Source organism: Fragaria vesca, linkage group LG3 (genome assembly GCF_000184155.1).
Source record: "Fragaria vesca subsp. vesca linkage group LG3, FraVesHawaii_1.0, whole genome shotgun sequence".
NCBI lineage: Eukaryota > Viridiplantae > Streptophyta > Magnoliopsida > Rosales > Rosaceae > Fragaria > Fragaria vesca.
This window is the reverse complement of record NC_020493.1, coordinates 9,447,995-9,466,937: the sequence shown is the minus strand read 5'-3', so window position 1 is coordinate 9,466,937 and position 18,943 is coordinate 9,447,995. Positions and strand designations below refer to the sequence as shown.

At 37.7% G+C, this 18,943-nt stretch overlaps 3 protein-coding genes across 3 annotated transcripts in view; 2 read left to right on the top strand and 1 right to left on the bottom strand.

Annotated features, from left to right (window-relative positions):
- Positions 1–365: 365 nt before the first annotated feature.
- LOC101307762 lies at positions 366–2,916 on the top strand. Its single transcript, XM_004294014.1, has 3 exons — positions 366–692; positions 1,432–1,561; positions 1,773–2,916. The coding sequence occupies exons 1-3, from the start codon at positions 551–553 to the stop codon at positions 2,632–2,634; spliced, it is 1,134 nt and encodes a 377-aa protein (XP_004294062.1). The 5' UTR covers positions 366–550; the 3' UTR covers positions 2,635–2,916.
- An 821-nt stretch (positions 2,917–3,737) lies between these two features.
- Positions 3,738–12,366, top strand: LOC101290940. Its single transcript, XM_004295611.1, has 18 exons — positions 3,738–3,925; positions 4,441–4,639; positions 5,199–5,507; positions 5,633–5,722; positions 5,876–6,334; positions 6,463–6,570; positions 7,076–7,206; positions 7,309–7,441; positions 7,920–8,280; positions 8,378–8,630; positions 8,712–8,901; positions 9,014–9,193; positions 9,285–9,443; positions 9,715–9,789; positions 10,330–10,477; positions 10,859–11,010; positions 11,225–11,440; positions 11,644–12,366. The coding sequence occupies exons 1-18, from the start codon at positions 3,738–3,740 to the stop codon at positions 12,292–12,294; spliced, it is 4,002 nt and encodes a 1,333-aa protein (XP_004295659.1). The 3' UTR covers positions 12,295–12,366.
- Positions 12,367–13,583: 1,217 nt separating this feature from the next.
- The window catches only part of LOC101315420 (secologanin synthase-like), a 6,844-nt gene continuing 1,484 nt past the window's right edge, over positions 13,584–18,943 (bottom strand). Inside the window, exons 3-7 of the mRNA XM_004295610.1 lie at positions 18,055–18,439; positions 17,528–17,935; positions 16,646–16,709; positions 14,545–14,687; positions 13,584–13,715 (exon numbers count right to left, since the gene is read on the bottom strand). Coding sequence (XP_004295658.1) covers positions 13,584–13,715; positions 14,545–14,687; positions 16,646–16,709; positions 17,528–17,935; positions 18,055–18,439 — 1,132 coding nt within the window. The remainder of the gene's footprint in view (positions 13,716–14,544; positions 14,688–16,645; positions 16,710–17,527; positions 17,936–18,054; positions 18,440–18,943) is intronic.

Below are 18,943 nucleotides of genomic sequence, written 5' to 3'. Positions count from 1 at the left end.
GGGATGAACCTTTTTACCCCAGATATAAGCTTTTAACTGTAATTAGCCACCTGGAAATGTTAAGATATCCCATTGCTTAAATATAGTACCAAAAGTGGAACAATAGTAGAATCTAGTTTATTTGAGTAGAAAAGCAGCACCAGGGTTGAATCCAAGGAAGCAAACCCAAAAGTCTTGGATAGTTGAAAATCATAGTTTAAGGTAATGTATGCATATAGTTGGGAATTTCTCACAGCAGCAATACATGACAATTAATAAATAAATCAGAAAGAATTATAGATATTTACAAATCCCCCTCTGGATCTTCTATTTATTGCAGCATTGCAGGCATGATCCTTGTGGCCTTGGCTTGATAAAAGTTCCTCTCCCTCACTCTCTCTATATATATGAGAAGAAACACAAGGTGATGCATATATGAAACACAAGGTAAAGGGCCGGGTAGTGTTGAATTCAGAGAGTACTATCTAGCTAGTGATCAGGAGTCAGGAGAGGTACAGTGTCGTGAAACTTGACGGAGATCCGGCCAGCGACGACAGAGAGACAAGTTGAGATGGTAGGGAGGGGAAGAACACCATGTTGTGATAAGAGCCAAGTGAAGAGAGGACCTTGGAGTCCTTCTGAGGACTTAAGGCTCATCAGCTTCATTCAGAAACACGGTCATGATAACTGGAGGGCTCTCCCTAAACAAGCAGGTATAATCTTGATTCTCCCTCTCGTTTAGAGAATTACCTTTTGTTTTGTTGCAAAGTTGGTAGAAACGAGCAAGCTTCAATCAGAACCATGATTTTTGTAGTTCAAAACAATGAGAACCATGATTTTTTGTAATGCAAAACAATGAGAACCATATATATATGATTCAGATTGTTTTTTCATCGATCGCATTGCAAATTAAGATCATACTGCCTTCAAATGGGTTAAGTTTTGTCATGCATGCATTTTCTTGTCCATGCCCATAAAATGTCTAATATTCACACATTTTTGCGTTAGAGCATTTTGGCTTCAAGGTTGATGATTTGATATTACTAGTTAGAGCGCACTTGAGAAAATTTGAAAGTTATTATTATTTTTTTTCTAGTGTTGTTTACAGTTAATTTCTCTTACAAATTCCCTTATCACAAATGATCTTATAAAAGGAAGAAAACCAGAAAAGATAACGTTTTGCCACTATCATGAGACTGAGATTTTTAGTTGACTGTGGATCTGCAATGTTGTTAGTTAAAAATGCACAAGCACGGCAAGTTTGAAACGTTACTCTATAACTGTTCTATTTCAACCCTTAACAATGACTTTAAGATACGACAAAGTTGATATTACATACCTTACTTTTATGATTACCATTGCTTAAGACCATGCCAGGTTTTGTACCATATTCATATATAAAAAAAATAAACAGCAACATTAATGTAAACAATAAACCAATTTGTTTTGAAGGTTTACTGCGATGTGGGAAAAGTTGTCGTTTGAGATGGATCAACTACCTTCGGCCTGATCTGAAGCGAGGTAACTTCACAAAGGAGGAAGAAGAGTCCATCATTATGCTACATGAAGCATGGGGAAACAAGTAAGATATCCATGAAAATCCGAAACTCCTAATAATCTTATTGAATTAACTCTGCTAATGGAAGTGTATAGAATTCCAAGTTCGGCTATTAGAGCCTTGCTCTTTGATAATGTAAATTTGGATTGTCCGAGAGGTTTTGTTTTGTAATTTTCCGTGGTATCAAAAAAAAAAAAACAAAAAAAAGCTGAAGTGTGTACTATTGTACGTGCAGGTGGTCCAAAATTGCATCCCATTTTCCTGGAAGAACAGACAACGAAATCAAGAATGTGTGGAACACTCATCTGCGGAAGAAATTGGCTTTGAAGTATTCTTGTGGAGATGATCAATCAAAGGAGTTATCTTCCATAACTTCCTCTTCATCCTCATCATCTTCTTCCAGTGCTTCATTTCAGTTGTCTAGTGGAGAACCGAGTGCAGGAGTCACCGCTGAATTACAGAATCAACCTAACCAAGAAAGCAACACGTCCAAGACCCGGAACGACTGTGAACTGCCCGATTCGTTGACAATCCAAGAAAAACTTGAAAAAAAATTACCAATGGAAGTAACAGATCAAGTTAGGGTTGATGATGCTGTAGGCATGAAAATGTTGACGACAAGTTCATCCTTTTCATCCTACGCCTCCTCAAACGGTTCAAGTTCCAGCCAAGGGGGCGGTGTTTCGAGGCCAGATGATTTGGTGTTTGACTTAAAAGGAGCTTATGAACCTCAAATAGCAGACAAGGCAGTCTTTGAAATTCCATTCGAATCTGACTATGGTTTCTGGAACATGTTAGATGGGACGTTATCATTTGAGGGTAACCCTGAGCCTCTACTACCTCAGGCGGATCAGACCTACCAGAGCTCAAACTTGGAGCTAGTCGAAAGTGGGAACTGGCTCAGTTACTTGGAGAAAGAACTTGGCCTTGAGGATTCAACAAAGACCAACAACCAAGATTTTGTGATGAAGGATGCAACCGAACAATTAGCGTCGGAGAAGTACTGTGATAAGTTGCCAAAGCCTACAGAAATGGACCACGGCATGGATGATTACTTCGGAATGTGGCCACCTTTGCCAGAGAACTCCGCTAACTGAGCTATAGTCCCTTTAGTCCTAACTAGTTCTGCAGATGTAGCTTTCCTCCCCCGAATTTAAGTTAAAGCCAGAGTCAATTTATCATGAAAGAACCATACATATTACATAATACTAAAACTACAGTATGAGTCTTTGGTACCAGGTTTACATGTACCTTTGAACCTTTCTCCTTTCTGAACAAATCATGGGAACTCTGTTCGATCTAGCTCTACACCCAAAATCATCAGATCTTAGTTTTTCTTTACCCCGAAATCATCATATTCATACACCATCGTTAAATTCTCCAAATAAGTTAACGTACCAACGCATCAAAAGTTTGCACACGAAGCTTATATCCCTATCTATGTTTTTTTTTCCCCGAGATACAAATGAACTAAAGAACAAACCCACGACAATAACCTACACTAAGACAATCGAAATGAAAAGCTTGAGTAGAAGACTAAGGGAGCCAGACTCGATCGAGCTAGCATCATGATCTTGTCTGACTTTAGCTAAAAGAATTCTCAAGAAAATTCGCCTCTCGTTTGACATATTTGAACGAAATGGATGAGAAATTTTCCTACAGCTAACGGAGGTATGCATATCTACGTTGTATCGCTATGAACGGAGAACAAAATATCTATCTTGGTATAGGTACCTGAATGGATCGATCTACGCGTATATATATTGAGAGTGTGAGTTTCAGTAAAAAAAAGAAGAAAGAGAGTGTGGATGGTAATATTAATGGTGTAAAAATGTAAATCTCACTCTTCTAGGGTAAATTTCATTAGGTAAATTTCATTAGCAAGTAAACGTGTGTTATTGTACAATGAGGACAGACGATTTTACAAACCCGCCCCGTACCCAAACCCGAACGTTTATATCCGGGTCAAAACGAAGGCCCATATACCCGTCACATAAAACGACCCGTAGAACCCACAGACCTCCGTCGGGGTTCTTCGTCACTCTCAGCTTTACCGCCACTAACCTCCGTCACCGACTCGGCGACCTCCCCCACCGCACGCGACGTTTTCCGGCCACAACTTCACTCACTCTCTTTCCTCAAACCGACTCATCCGATCAGCGCCTCTCAATTTTTCGCGGTCTGGTTCTCACTCGCCGCCATGGACGAAAACGACGGCTTCGCGGTCTCGGCCGAACAAGGAAGAAGCCGAGTGTTTACGCAGCTGAAGTCGTACTGCTTCGAGCTTCTGGAGCTTTTCCAAAACCCTAAGAAGAGCTCCTCGTCTATCTCTTCTCTGCTTCAGTTTCTTCGCCAGACTCCTTCTCATTCTCTCCAGCCTTTCTTCGAGTTAAGCACTCCTCTTTACTGTGCTTTGATTTCTCGCGTTAGCAAAAAGAATGCTTCTGAAATTGTATATGTATTGTGTGTATATAGATGTTTGATGATGCTTGTTGCTGTTTCTGTATATGTGATTTTGTATATATGGATAGGAAATGCAAGTGCATTTGCTTGTTGTACAGGTATTTAGCACTGAGTTGAGTCTTTGAAGAATGATTCGTGGCTTGGATCGACTTTTTATTTTGGGCTAATTAGTGGTAACTAAAGCGCGAATGTGCTTGTTATTGTATGAAATGTTGAGTTTCTTGAAGTGTTGTAATGTAATGATAATACTCAACTGGTGGAGGAGCGATGGACTTCATGTCCTATTGTTTTATACTCTGGTGAATGTGGTGGTGCTTGATAATGATCCACATTTTTTTTTTTGCTTTGTGTACCTCATAGGGAAATTTAGAATGTGTATGTGTGTTTGTAGTTGCGTAAGAATGAGTTAGCTCTACTGACTTCTTTATTCCCGGTTTCAGCTATACTTTGTTTCCGTTGCTACTTCTATTCGATGCATCTGTGGAGTGTAGATCCCCAAAGAAGCTTGGTTCTGAAGAAAAAGTTGCGACTGCTAATATCACAAAAGTTCCCCAAAAAGTGAGTGACAGTGTGGCTGAAGGTGTGCTTCACTGTCTGGAGGAACTCCTTACGAAGTGTCTCTTAGGATCTGTAGACCAGGTAATCCTATTGATTGGCATATTCATGTTCCATGTACATGTAGATTTACTAGTAAATGTTTTGTTAGGAAAACCTTTTATGGTTGGTGTTTTTCTTACACTGAAAACAAACCAAGTTATTTGGAGATGCAGATTGGCTGGAGGAGTTAAAGTTTTAGAATTTTCATGGGGGAGGTATAGATTGAAGTGTCTTTTTAGGATTCATGGTCTCCCACTGTAGGGGTATTCCTTTTAGGTTCATTCATAAATTGGATGTGAGTTATGATTATTTTACAAGTGAATGACATGCACTGAAGTTAAGAATTTATTGTAATATGTATCCTTGTTATCTTCTTGTGTGCATCATTGTCCTTTTCTATTCCAGATCCTTTTTTTTTTCATTTAAGAAAATGTTATATTTCCTACAAACTAGGGTATGATTTTTCTTGTACTATTGGCTTTTTTAATGTTTTAACTAGTTCTTTCATGTGAATGGTCGACCTAGGATATGGTTTTTTGGAATTCTTCAATCATTTTTTGAGCTGATATTAACAATCGAACTGTGTGACATCCTTTTACAGATGGTTGTTGTGCTCAAGAAGTTGACTTATGGGGCTTTGCTTTCACCATCTGATGCATCAGAAGAGTTTCGTGAGGGAGTTATCAAGTGTTTCAGGGCACTGCTTCTGAATTTACTTCCATGCTCTGATAAGTCCTGCACATGTCATCAAATCTTTGGTCTGCCTATGCTATTAGAAAAGAGAGATTTTAAATCTCCAGCCATTAGCTCTCCAAACTACGTTTCAGCATCAAATGAATGTTTACTTTCATTTCTACAGTCACAAGCTGCTTCTGCAGCTGTTGGACATTGGCTATCTCTTCTTCTCAAAGTATGTCAACTTCCTTCCTGTAACAACTGATAACTGAATAACATTCAAGATTGTTTTTCTGAAAAGGCATTAGCTATCTATTCTTCTCAAAGTCATTTTATTTCCTTTGTGGTCTCTCTGAAAAGGCTGCAGACAATGAGGCTATGCGAGGACATCTAGGGAGTGCAAAGCTTCGTGTTGAAGTATTTTTGACTCTTCGTGTGCTTGTTGCTAAGGTTGTTATATGGTTTATTTTAGTTTTAAAATTTATCATCATTCACACACTCTTCCACATAGATAGATTCTTTAATTTTGCAAGGATGATGAATCATTCTTTTATGCATATTGAAATCTTATGGTCGGTTATTCATTACATTTTCTCACTACAGGTTGGTACTGCTGATGCATTGGCCTTCTTTTTACCTGGTGTCGTTAGTCAGTTTGCTAAAGTTTTGCATGCCTCCAAAATGATGACCAGTGGAGCTGCTGGAAGTGGGGATGCAATTGATCAAGCAGTTAGAGGTTTGGCTGAGTATCTGATGATAGTTCTCCAGGATGATGCTAATTTATCTGGACGTGATATGTCAATAATTGTTACTTCTGACAAAAAGTACGAGTCTACACAATCTTTTATGGACGAGCTTCGTCAATTGCCAATTAAGTCCCATTCTCAAAGCAAAATTTTACTGGATGATTCAAGTGGTCAAATGATTACAAGTATTTCCAAATCTGAGAGGAAAATTGATTCTGGCAAGGGCGATGCATCTTTTCATGTGAATCGTACGAATGACTGGATTGAAAAAACTTCAGTTCATGTGGATAAACTTTTGGGCACAACTTTTCGACATGTAAGTTCTTTCATTTCATTTGCTAACAGTTGTACATAGCCTATTTGCATCCTGTACTGTCAGTCAATGCTTATTATTTTACTTCTACTTCTCTTATTCAATTAGTAAATCCTTCAATCACTTCTTAGATCTGCATTCATCCAGCAAAGAAAGTGAGACAAGGGCTCCTGGCTTCCATACGAGGACTGTTGTCAAAGTGCACTTATACACTGAGGCAGAGTAGACAAATGTTTCTGGTAAGCTGAGAAGTGTGTTTTTCTGTTTATGGCTTGTTCTCAGTACATATCTGCCATAGTAGATGAATTCATATTGCATGGTTTCAATACCTTTAAATTATACTTCCTTTTGACTTGTTTAGTTCAATCGTTGTTCACACTTCCCAACCCCCCTCATAAGAATTCCTTGCTTGAGCATTAGGGGCTCAACAGGAAGAGGCTTTTAACATGAGAAGAGCATGTCGGGTGTGATTGTTCGTTCTCTAGTTTAGCTGATCTACTTAAAATTGTATTGACTCTATTAATTTGCTCAATGTTACCCTTTTGGTGCTTAATGTTAAGCATAATGCATTCTTGGTTCCTACAACCAGGAAAGAATTATAAGAAGTTCAATTTTGAATGACATCAGTGTTATGTTTGACAGATGCAATATGAACATGTCTATTCCAAATTTCTTGATGTGGTATCTGAAGTGTGAACATTGAACTGCCATTTTAGGTTAACTCTTCTTTGGCTACTAATGCAGGAGGGCTTATGTGTTTTGGTTATAGATGAAGCTGAAGAGGTGTCTTCAGGTGCACAGGAATTTCTTGAAAATTTATTCACGTTGATTGGAAAATATCAATTGGAACAAGATGTTGCTCAGATATTTAGCAGGTTTGTGCTTCACTTGATACTAGACAAAATATTGCGCATAGTCGGTCCTTGCCCTTTGAAAGGGATATTAAAATCTTCATAGCCACTTTATTATGTTACCAGGCTCATTGATAAGCTTCCAAAAGTGGTGCTTGGGAGTGAGGAATCAGTTGCACTGTCACATGCTCAGCAGTTACTTGTAATCATGTACTATTCTGGTCCTCAGTTTGTGGTGGATCACATCCTTCAGTCTCCTGTATGTTTCCATTTGCTTTCTAACTTTAACATGTATATTTTGAGTCACAAATGATGTTTAACTAGTTCATATCTCTATTGCGGGTTACTTGTACATTAATATAAGATAAGGCCTCTTATTGAATAAATATATATAGTAGAAGACCAAGATTCTCTGTCTCCCAAGTACGGCACAATATATCTGTTCAGCATGTTTGGTATTATAGACATGTGTCATGTAATTTGAAGAAGGTAGATAAATATATATTAGAAGAATTATTAACCATCCATGTGACCGAAGTGAGCGTTCCATTACAACAGAAAATTGCTGGTCATAGCTAACTACATTTAAATACATAAATTAATCCATAATTTATTTATTCTTACAAATCTCTCATAGTTCTTATTGTTTCAGTTCCAAGTATTAGTATTAATATTATTCCATCTTTTTTTGTTTATATTAATCTTGCCTATGACATTTTCTCCTTGGGGATTCCTAGGTAACAACTACTCTTTTCTTGGACATTTTCGCTATATGTATGAGTCAAAATTCGGTATATGCTGGATCTCTTGATAAGCTTATTACATCGAGGCCATCCTCAGTAAGATACCTAGACTCTATTACTGAGTTGAAAGCTGGAATCCACCTTACCAGTGATTGCCTAATAAACATGGCTGCTACCCCTCAAAATTCAAAGATTACAGCCATCCAGGAGAAAGACCCACCCTATACATCAGATAATGCCCAGAAGAATTATGAGCTTCCGCACATGCCTCCTTGGTTTGTTTACATCGGGGGTCGAAAGCTATACCAATCTCTTTCAGGGATTCTCAGACTTGTGGGTCTGTCCTTGATGGCAGGTCATTTCAATTCCTTAAATTGAATTTGTGGGTTTTCTCTTTTTGTTTATGTCATCTTAGTGCTGTGTACTTATGAGGTGATTTCATATGTTGCTAGATAAAAAGAATGGGCAGCATTTAGCACTTATCACTGACATTCCACTGGGTTACTTGCGAAATTTAGTTTCTGAGGTCCGCATGAAGGATTATAATGAAACAAGTTGGCACTCTTGGTATAAAAGAACTGGTTCGGGACAGTTGCTACGCCAAGCAAGCACTGCTGTATGTATTCTGAACGAGATGATATTTGGTATATCAGATCAAGCCACTGAATATTTCAGAAGGAGGTTTCAAAAGTCAAGCAAAAGAAGGCAAGAAGTTCAGGAATCTGATGCCAAATTTGTTGGTGCCCAACATTTCAATACTGAATTATCCATGTTCGGTGAATCTAGGTGGAAAGTTTTACAGGATGAGGGTTTAAGGAGTCACTTGATTGATTGTATTGGTAGAATTTTACATGAATATCTATCTCATGAAGTATGGGATCTTCCAACAGAAAATAGATCTCCGGTTATACTTCATGATTATGAAGCTGAGGATATTAGCGTAAACTTGTTTCATGACACGGCTATGTTACACCAGGTAACATAAAATCTGCTCCACCTATTGTGAATGTAATTTGGTCGTGTTGCATCAGCCATTTTGCGTCAGCAGATGCACATTAAACTCAAGTAGCTTTGTTTTCTTGAAACAGGTTATTATTGAAGGAATAGGCATCATCAGTATCTGCCTTGGAGGGGATTTTGCCTCTAGTGGATTTCTTCATCAGTCACTTTATATGTTGCTCGAGAACCTCATTTCTTCAAACTATCATGTTAGAAGTGCTTCTGATGCTGTATTGCACATTCTGGCAGCTACATCTGGTTATCCGACAGTAAGTCAATTCAAGGATACATCATCAAAAGTTGTTTTGATTTTGTGGATTTTGCTGTTGTCTGACCTATCCATTTTAATTCTGTTTGTAGGTTGGGCATCTGGTATTAGGGAATGCAGATTATGTGATAGATTCAATATGCAGACAATTACGCCATTTGGAGATTAATCCTCATGTGCCAAGTGTGCTTGCAGCAATGCTATCTTATGTTGGAGTAGCTTATAAGATATTGCCTTTATTCGAGGAGCCGGTAAGCTCATGAACCCTTGGTGTTAATCAATGCTTCGGGTCCTAATGTTATGCATTTCCTGCTACCTCTTGAGATCGCATTCTTCTCTGTTTAGATTTTTAATTATTTTTTATTGTTCATTTTAAGCATGCTCATTTTAGAAAGTAATGTTTCCTATTGCTACTCATAGAGGTTTTTGCACCAAGTTATTGTACTTCCTGTCCTGTTTCTTTCATTTTGTTTTGGCATGAGGAGAAATTGTGGTGCTAATGCTCTGACTCTGATTGTGCAGATGCGCTCAGTTTCTCTGGAGCTTGAGATTCTTGGCAGGCATCAGCACCCTGAATTAACGATCCCATTTTTAAAGGTAATCTTATCATTAGTTTGCACCGTATTACTGGGAAAGCTGGAGGAAATATTAATTACATTTTAGATATTTTTCCCTATCCTTAATTTGATCAAAATGATGCTCTTTAATGGTGCTTTTATATTCTTATTTACACTTCTAATTTCATGTAAGCAGGTTGCTGATGTTTGATTTCATTAATCGGGAACATAAGAACCTATTGGAAAAAAGTAAATAGTTTTGCACAAAGTGTGAATCTGTAAGGAAGCATACGAACCTCATTGGGAAAATCTGAATAGTTTTGAACAAAGTAGGCATCTGTAATACTATTATATTCTTTTTCTTTCCATTTATTTTATGGGGTACTTTTATTTCTGGAACCCAAATTTTATTGTTCTCCAGCTAGCTAAATAGGGGTTATAGAATGGATGGTATTGGGTTGGGTTGAAACTTCGGTCCAATTTGTTCAATCACGTAAAACATAGTATAGAAGCACTGCATGAACATAAGTATGGCTAAATGTAGTTGAGCTATAGTTTTTCATTCCCCATGTATCTGTAGGCCGTAGCAGAAATCGCCAAGGCATCAAAGCGTGAGGCTTGTTCCTTACCAACCCATGCAGAGTCTTACTTGTTGGATGTCAAGGCCAATATATCCGATACAAAAAAGAAAGATGAGGATGACATTAATATGTCTCATGAGGAATCAGGTGAACAATTTGCTGTTTGCAATTTGCATGTGCGCTTACTTAGAATGGAATTGAATCATTTTTGTTCTTGTTTTGAAGCATTAGATTTGAGGATTCTGATCTAAATATTTCTATTATAATGGAATATATTTGCTGATATTTATTTTTATGTGGTGGTGAAAACATAATGGAAAGAAGGTGAGCTGAACCCTTCATTGATTTTACAATAAGGGTAGCATTTAAAATTCTGAATACCCGAAAAGTAGACTTTGTTACTATAAGCATTGTCATTGTGGGCATTTCATTTATATATCCTTACTTACTTTTCAGATAAATGACTGGATCTGAGATGTATCAGTTTTGAAACTGTATCTTGTTTAATCGATGATGTTATGCATGCAGAGAAATGGGAGAGCATTTTGTTCAAGCTGAATGATTCAAAGAGATATAGACGAACAGTTGGAGCTATTGCCAGTTCATGTATTATGGCTGCAACCTCTCTACTGGCTTCAGAAAATCAAGCAGCTTGTTTGGTGGCCTTGGATATAGTTGAGGTAACTTTCTACTGCCTTTTGGTCATGTATCAGTTTGTGTAACTGAAGTGATAATGTGTTTGTGAAAAGATCTTGGGCCTTTATTGTGCTGTTTCTCTATAATCCATATAATGCCGTCCCGAACGTATTCTATCTTCTGACCTTAGATACGTACACTGCTGTTGTAATTTGGTGTTGATAAACATTTTCGTACCTGCATTCTCTCTCTATGTAGGATGGTGTTACGTCATTGGCGAAAGTAGAAGAGGCCTATCGCCATGAGAGAGATACTAAGGAAGGAATTGAAGAAGTAATTCAGGAATATTCACTCTATCATCTTCAAGATAATTTAGATGCTGCTGATGAAGGGGCTGATGAGAACAGGTTGCTTCCAGCAATGAATAAAATATGGCCTTTCCTGGTTGTTTGTATCCGAAATAAAAACCCACTGGTGCGTGGTTGATCTTTTCCCCTTGCTAATCTCAGTTCAGTGTTTTATTGGTTTTTGTGTTTACTGACTAGCATTTCTCACTACTTCAATTAGTTCAAAACAAATTGATGTTTCTTTGTCTCTGAGTTTGTGACCAAGATATATGCTGAGTTGATAATGTGCCTCATTTTTTGGATTTTAACTTCTATGTATGTGGGTCGCAGGCTGTTCGAAGATGTTTATCTGTAGTAAGCAATGTAGTGCAAATTTCTGGGGGAGATTTCTTTTCACGACGTTTCCACACTGATGGCGCCCACTTCTGGAAACTTTTATCCACCTCCCCATTCCATAGAAAACCCAACCTTAAAGAAGAAAGAATCCCTCTGCAACTCCCTTACAGAAGCACATCCAGTTCTTCAGAAAGCTCCATGGCTGAAACTTCCAATCTGAAAGTCCAGGCTGCGGTGCTCAACATGATTGCTGAATTGTCCCGAAACAATAAGAGTGCTTCGGCATTGGACATTGTCCTCAAGAAGGTCAGTGGTCTTGTGGTTGGGATTGCTTGCAGTGGTGTCGTAGGTCTACGTGAAGCTGCTGTAAATGCCCTTCAGGGTCTTGCATCTGTTGACCCTGATCTTATATGGCTTCTTATGGCTGATGTTTACTATTCTATGAAGAAAAAAGATATGCCTCCACCCCCAACACCAGATATTCCAGCAATCTCCCAAATTCTTCCTCCACCCTCATGTCCAAAAGAGTACCTTTACGTTCAGTATGGAGGTCAGAGTTATGGTTTCGATGTAGACTTTGCTTCTGTTGAAACTGTTTTCAAGAAACTTCACTCTAGAGTTTTTGTTAACCAAATGTACAGTTAAACCATTCACTTCACGATCTGCATATATTATTCACATGTTGTTAACCAAATGTACGGTTAAACCATTTTACGCATATTTCACTGTTTTTAAAATGCAAAATGAAAACTAGAATAATTAAAATAAACTCCATTTGGGGAGCTAAGCTCTGAGTTTGGAGAGCTAAGATATATAATTAGGTACCAGTGTTGTAGTCAAGGTGATGATTAGATGATGTTAATACAGTATGCGAGTCGAGAGCTTTTCCTCTCGAAAACTCTAGCTCCGCTCCCTCTGGGCTACTTCCGGTGAGGTTATCCCCTTGCCATCAAAAGGGATTCCATGTTATAATTTACTGGTTAAAGAAGTATGGTAATTTATTTTGGTTACAAAGTTTTGTAATTTATTGTGAAGTAGAAACCTACTTATAGACTGCATTTAGTGCGATTGTTTTTCTTTTTTTACTAATGTAATCGTAATTACGTTTCATTAAAAATTTGTATAAATAGTGATTGTCGTTGCCTATACTACGTACAATAGAAAAAGAAGAAGCAGAAGATATATTGCAGTGTAGCTAGCCATGGAGTCGAGGGTACTTGGTTTCTTCTTAGCGCTCTTCTTGGTCTTCTCGACATCAAAATTGATTCATTTTGGTGATGCAAGTACTGCAAGACATTGTACGAAATCTTTGGATACTGGCCTGAAATGCGATACCGGATTCTTGAACTATAAAATTAAGAGAGCTACAAGTATTGTAATGAAAAGTGCACTGAAAGAGGTCACAACTTCGGCACTTGCGAAATGCTCACGATTTCTGGATATCTAAACAAACATGTTATTGCTTCGACCCTGTGTGCTGAACTCCTTGATATTCTATATACAAGTTCTAGCTTATTCATCGATCAATATATACAAATAAAGTAATATTTGCATGATTGTATTTTAGCCAACATGATTTTTGAGATATATAAATTGCATTTGTGCTATGAATCATGTTGTATAGCCGGAGGAATTGAACAATGAATGGAAAACAAAGTACGCCATGATGAACAAGGTGATTTAGGTTTGAGCCTGAATGATTAAACATATAATTTCTTTGATTTGCCGAATGCTACAATGATTAAACACCAACCCTTCAGATTCTGGAACTACCATTTCCTCTTGCTTGAAGGGTGTAATGATCTCTAGCATAAGTTCCCTGGCCGGTTTGATCCTCATCAAACTTGAAGGGTGTCACAATGGAATCCCTGAAATCATTAAACTCGATTTCAGTGCTGGTTTTCAGTCAAGTCTAGCAGAGCCATCCTACCAAATTATATTCCATATACCAAATCAATATCAGCAGGAATAATCAACTTCCCCAGCCTAACTTTCCTTCCAGTTCTATTTACAAGTTGAATAACAGGAGGATACAACCTTAGAGACTCATTGATAATCATATTCATCTGCACCAAAAAGATAGAAACAAAATGAGACAGAACACAAATTAGGATTTCCTTCTTAAGTGATGACAATTTCTACGGCACACACACTCAGCAGTATAACTGTTGATGACATTCTTACGATTTTTAGTCTGGAATTGCCGTTGATATTTTTGGATTCTGTTTTCCGAATAATTGCAGGACTTCTTTTCTTGCTTCCTCTTGCCAATCTTGATGAATTGCCCGAAGAAAGACGGTCCAAGCCAGCCAAACATTAGTGGTTTCTTGTCCAGCAAAGTACAATGCCTCGCACACTGATCAATTATATCATCCATTGTGATTCTATAATATCTATCATTTTTGTCATCATGATGAGCCTTTAAAAGTAGGAAAAAATTCAGTTTACTATCCTGAACTTTAGGTCTAAAATCAGTTTGATACCTCATCTTTTTTTTAAATCAGTTTCATACCTAAACTTTCAAAATGACATCAATCTCGACCAAAATGACTAAAATAGCCATGGTTAATCTTTTTACCCTCTCTCTCTCCCCTGCCTCCAAATCCACCACATGGCTGGCGCCGGCATCCACCCCTACCACCAGCAATGGGCCCCGGCGGCAGCCCCTCCTCCTCCCCCGGCAATCGCCGCTGCCATTCTTAACTCTGAGAGGGTAAAAAGATTAACCAGGGCTATTTTAGTTATTTTGGTCGAGATTGATGTCATTTTGAAAGTTTAGGTATGAAACTGATTAAAAAAAAGATGAGGTATCAAACTGATTTTAGACCTAAAGTTCAGGATAGTAAAGTGAAATTATTTCTTAAAAGTAAACCAAGAAAATCACCCTTCCCCCACCCCCACCCCACCCAAGCCCCCTAAGTGTTCATCCTGCTGAGCCTTGTTTTCTCTTTCCTTCACAATCTCTAGTATCGTATCGCGTATTTCCTTCTCAAGCTTCTTTGCTTCAACTTCCTCACCAGTTTCGAAAATTAAGCTCTCTGCAATATGGAATCAAAACATGAGAAATGTGAACAAAATGAAAAGCATCTGCACCGTCTAGAGTTAGTCGTGGTTTTGTTTTGTCGTCTCATTACATGTTTTTCATTAATCGATGAAAAAAAAATCGTTAAACCTCAAAATTCATGTTAAAAATAAAAAAATTCAAGATTGTTTTTCCACCTACTAACTTCTATGCACCAAACTTGCTGTAAAATTCATGATTGTAGAATTCATGTTATATAGTATTTGCGAGTCGAGAGCTTTTCCTCTCGAAACCCTAACGCCACCCCTTTTTGGGCTGGCTCCAGTGAGGTTAGCCCCTCTCCTATTCTCTAGAAGATCATGGCTCATGCCATGTGGTTCGGAATAGAGGTTAAAACGTTATAATTTATTTGTTACAAAGAGTGTTATAGGGATCCGTGTTATGGTTTATTGCAAATTTAAATCTTATTTATAGACTGCGTTTATTGCAATGTTTCACTAAATTCGTATAAATAGTGATTGTTGTTGTTTATACCACACACAACATAAAAAAGAAGTCCAAAGAAGGTCGATTACATTGTGTAGCAGCTAGCCATGGCATCAAGGATATTTGGTTTCCTGCTAGCGCTCTTCTTGGTCTTTTTGACATCAAAATTGATTCATTTTGGTGTTGCAGATTGTACAATGAGATCGACTGATATTGGCTTGGAATGCGATAACGGACTGTGAAACCATAAATCTGCAAGAGCTGCCAAGTATTGTAATCAAAAGTGCACTAAAAGAGGTCACGACTCCGGCAGTTGCGAAGTGCACGATTTCTCGATATTTAAACAATCGTGTTATTGCTACGACCATGTGTGTTCTTGATATTCTATACATGATTAAGCTCTAGCTTATTGTCATCAATATATACAAACAAAGCAATATAATTTGCATGATTGTATTTTAGCCGACATGATTTTTGAGATATATAAATTGCATCAATAATTTTGTTATGAATCATGTAGTATAGCAGGAGGAATGGAACAATGAATATATGGAAAACAAACTACACCATGATGCACAAGGTGATGTACGTAGGTTTGACCGGAAAGATTAAACATCCCTTAAACATATATAATGTCTTTGATTTGCCGAATGGTACAATGATTAAGCACTAAGAGCAATTTTAGCGGATTCTATTTTAGTTTTTAGCTATTTTAGAGAAATGTGTTTAATTTTTTTTAATATTTTTAAAACTCTAGCAGACTTCCACTTGACACCTATCGTAATGATAAACGACTCGTCTCGTCGTGACCTTCTCTTGAATTCTCAAAACTTCTGTCGCTCCACCCCCGCAGGGGCAGAAAACCCATCGCCGTCTTGGCTGTGCTACCGGAGGCTCTGGGGAAGTCGGAATAGGAGAGCACTCGTCTTGGGGTGGGCTTACAAAATTTAGCTGTTATGACTTTTAGTTATCTCGCTAGTTAAATATAAAGAGCAAGATGACTCAGATGAGATTAGCTATAATTTAATACATTCCTTGTAAGATATTTTACGTGATATAAAAATATATTTAAACTATTTAATCTTTATTTGAAAAAAAATGTTGATGTAATACTAGCTAAAATAGAGAGCATTGATGCAGCCGCATTTTTAAAGTGACTATCTAAAATGACATTGTTAAAGATGCTAACCATTGAATAGGTAGAAACTCAATAAGAGGGTGTTAGGGTGATTTAAGATCAGTAGTGGGTGAATGCAGCTTGGGAGACTTAGTTTTTGCCTTCTTGGCTTGGAGAGAGCATCTTTAGCAATGCTAGCCATTTTTGAGTTAAATTTTGGTTATATTAGCTAAAATGTCATTATAGAAATGGTGACTGTTAGAAATGGTGAAAAGAGAGCATTGATATAGCCGCATTTTCTAAATGGTAGTTTCAAAATCTGAAGGCTTAGTGTAGACTGAAACTACCATTTCCTCCAGCTATTTATATACCGTTAACGATCTCTAGCATAAGTTCCCTGGTTTGATCAACTTGAAGAGTGTCACAATGGAATCCCTGAAATCATTAAACTTCATTCAGTGCTGGTTATCACTGCACTCAAGTCTAGTAGAGCCATTTATTCTTCCATCTATATGACTATATATGCATTTGTAAATAAACCTAGCAAGCATCACCCATGCCAATAGTATATTTTGATTTGAAGGTTTTTCGACTTGAAGGATGAATCGTCTTCTTGGTGTCTTCTTCGATCTCACATCCGGCCTCCTCTGCTGCCTGGTTTTGGTAGATCAGTTGTGCCTAAATCACTCAATGCAGAACCTACAAATTCCATTTCATTCAGATATATATTGATTGGAGTAGTCCATTTTCAACAAGTGGGAGAAGCTTTTGGGCTATTCATATTGTCTGCACAAGGGTGTCATGCAATTTGTGGCATTTTGTGTAATATCCTATTCTTCTTACTGTTACTTGATTCCCTAAGGACCAAGAATTTGGTACACATTTTTTGCACCAAGTCAACAACTAATTAACTATTCTTCAAATTTATTATGGCAAAAAAAAAATGTGCAAAAAAAGTGTGAGGTTTTTCATTACAGGAGATTGTTTTTCGACGTCGTGAATTATCGGAACTTCTATGCAGCAAACTTGATATAAGTTTTGGACCTCCTCACTCAAGTACCTCAGGTGAGGTTCACAAACCTTATTCTAGGCTTCCTATTTATATAAATATTGAATCATTATTCATTACAAGAGAGCAATTTCACAAGTACCTCGGGTGAGGTTCACAGACCTTATTCTAGGCTTCCTATTTATATAAATATTGAACCATTATTCATTACAAGAGAGCAATTTCACAAGGGGTGTAGAATTACTTGAAGTCCATTCTGCGGGCGAAGTGTAAGAAAATGAAGAGGTGAGTGGACATATCCCGGGGAAAGAGTGAAGGTGTAGCGTCGCAGAATCATTGACAGAGCTATCTTAATTTCAGTGGTGGCAAAGTTGAATCCCGCACAAATTCTAGGTCCTATTCCAAATGGTATGAATGCAGCCATGTTATTCTTAGTAGCTTTTGCAACCCCTTCTGAGAATCGGTCCGGTTTGAAAAGTCCGGCGTCTTGTCCCCATATTTGAGTGTCATGGTGAAGTGCTACAATTGGAATGACCAAATCAATGTCAGCAGGAACAATCAACTTCCCCAGCCTAACTTCCCTTTCAGTTCTTTTTATAAGTTGAGTAACAGGAGGATACAACCTTAGAGACTCATTGATGATCATATTCATCTGCATCAAAAAGACAGACACAAAATGAGACTAAACACAAATTAGAATTTCATACTTAACTGATGACAGTTTCTACCGCTTACACAATCAGCAGTATTAACTGTTGATGACATTCTTACAGTTTTTAGTCTGGAAATGCCGTCGATATTTGGATTCTGTTTTCCGAATAATTGTAGGACTTCTTTTCTTGCTTCCTCTTGCCAATCCTGATGAAGTGCCAGAAGAAAGACGGTCCAAGACAGCGAACCATTAGTGGTTTCTTGTCCAGCAAAGTACAATGCCTTGCACTGATCAATTATATCATCTATTGTGAACCTGTATCTGTCATTACTGTCAACATGATGATCCTTCAAAAGTAATCCAAGAAAATCCCCCCCAAAGTTGAGTTCATCCTGCTGTGCCACTGCCTTGTTTTCCCTTTTCTTCACAATCTCTAGTATCGTTTTGCGTATTTCCTTCTCAAGCTTCTCTGCTTCAACTTCATCACTAGTTTTGAAAAGCTCTCTGCAATACGGAATGAAAACATGAATGAAATAAACATGAGAAATGGGAACATACACAATCCTCCTACAATATATGTTGCAGTGAATTGTTCTCTGCTATGTACTTAGTAAATGGGACATGCAAGGTAACAATGTCAAACAAAATATCACATATATAATAGTAGTTACATATATATCATACATATGTTGATCAAATAATGATACAAACAGCAACTACTGGAAATTAAGTCTTTGGGATCATTTCTTCAAATGCAATGAACATTGTGCAGTAAAAGAAACTTACCGTATAACAGGAAGCCTGATCTTATAAGTATTTTTGAATAATAACACCGAAATCTTCGTCAACCTGTCAAAAATGTTCTTCCCTTCTAAGTAGGTGCTGCCAAATGCTGTTCTGGAAATCACTTCTGCAGTAAACAACCTAAATTCTTGATACAGCTCGATTTCTTTGCCCTCACTATTTTGCCACCTCTGCAGCATCTTCTCAGCACTAGCTATCATTTCT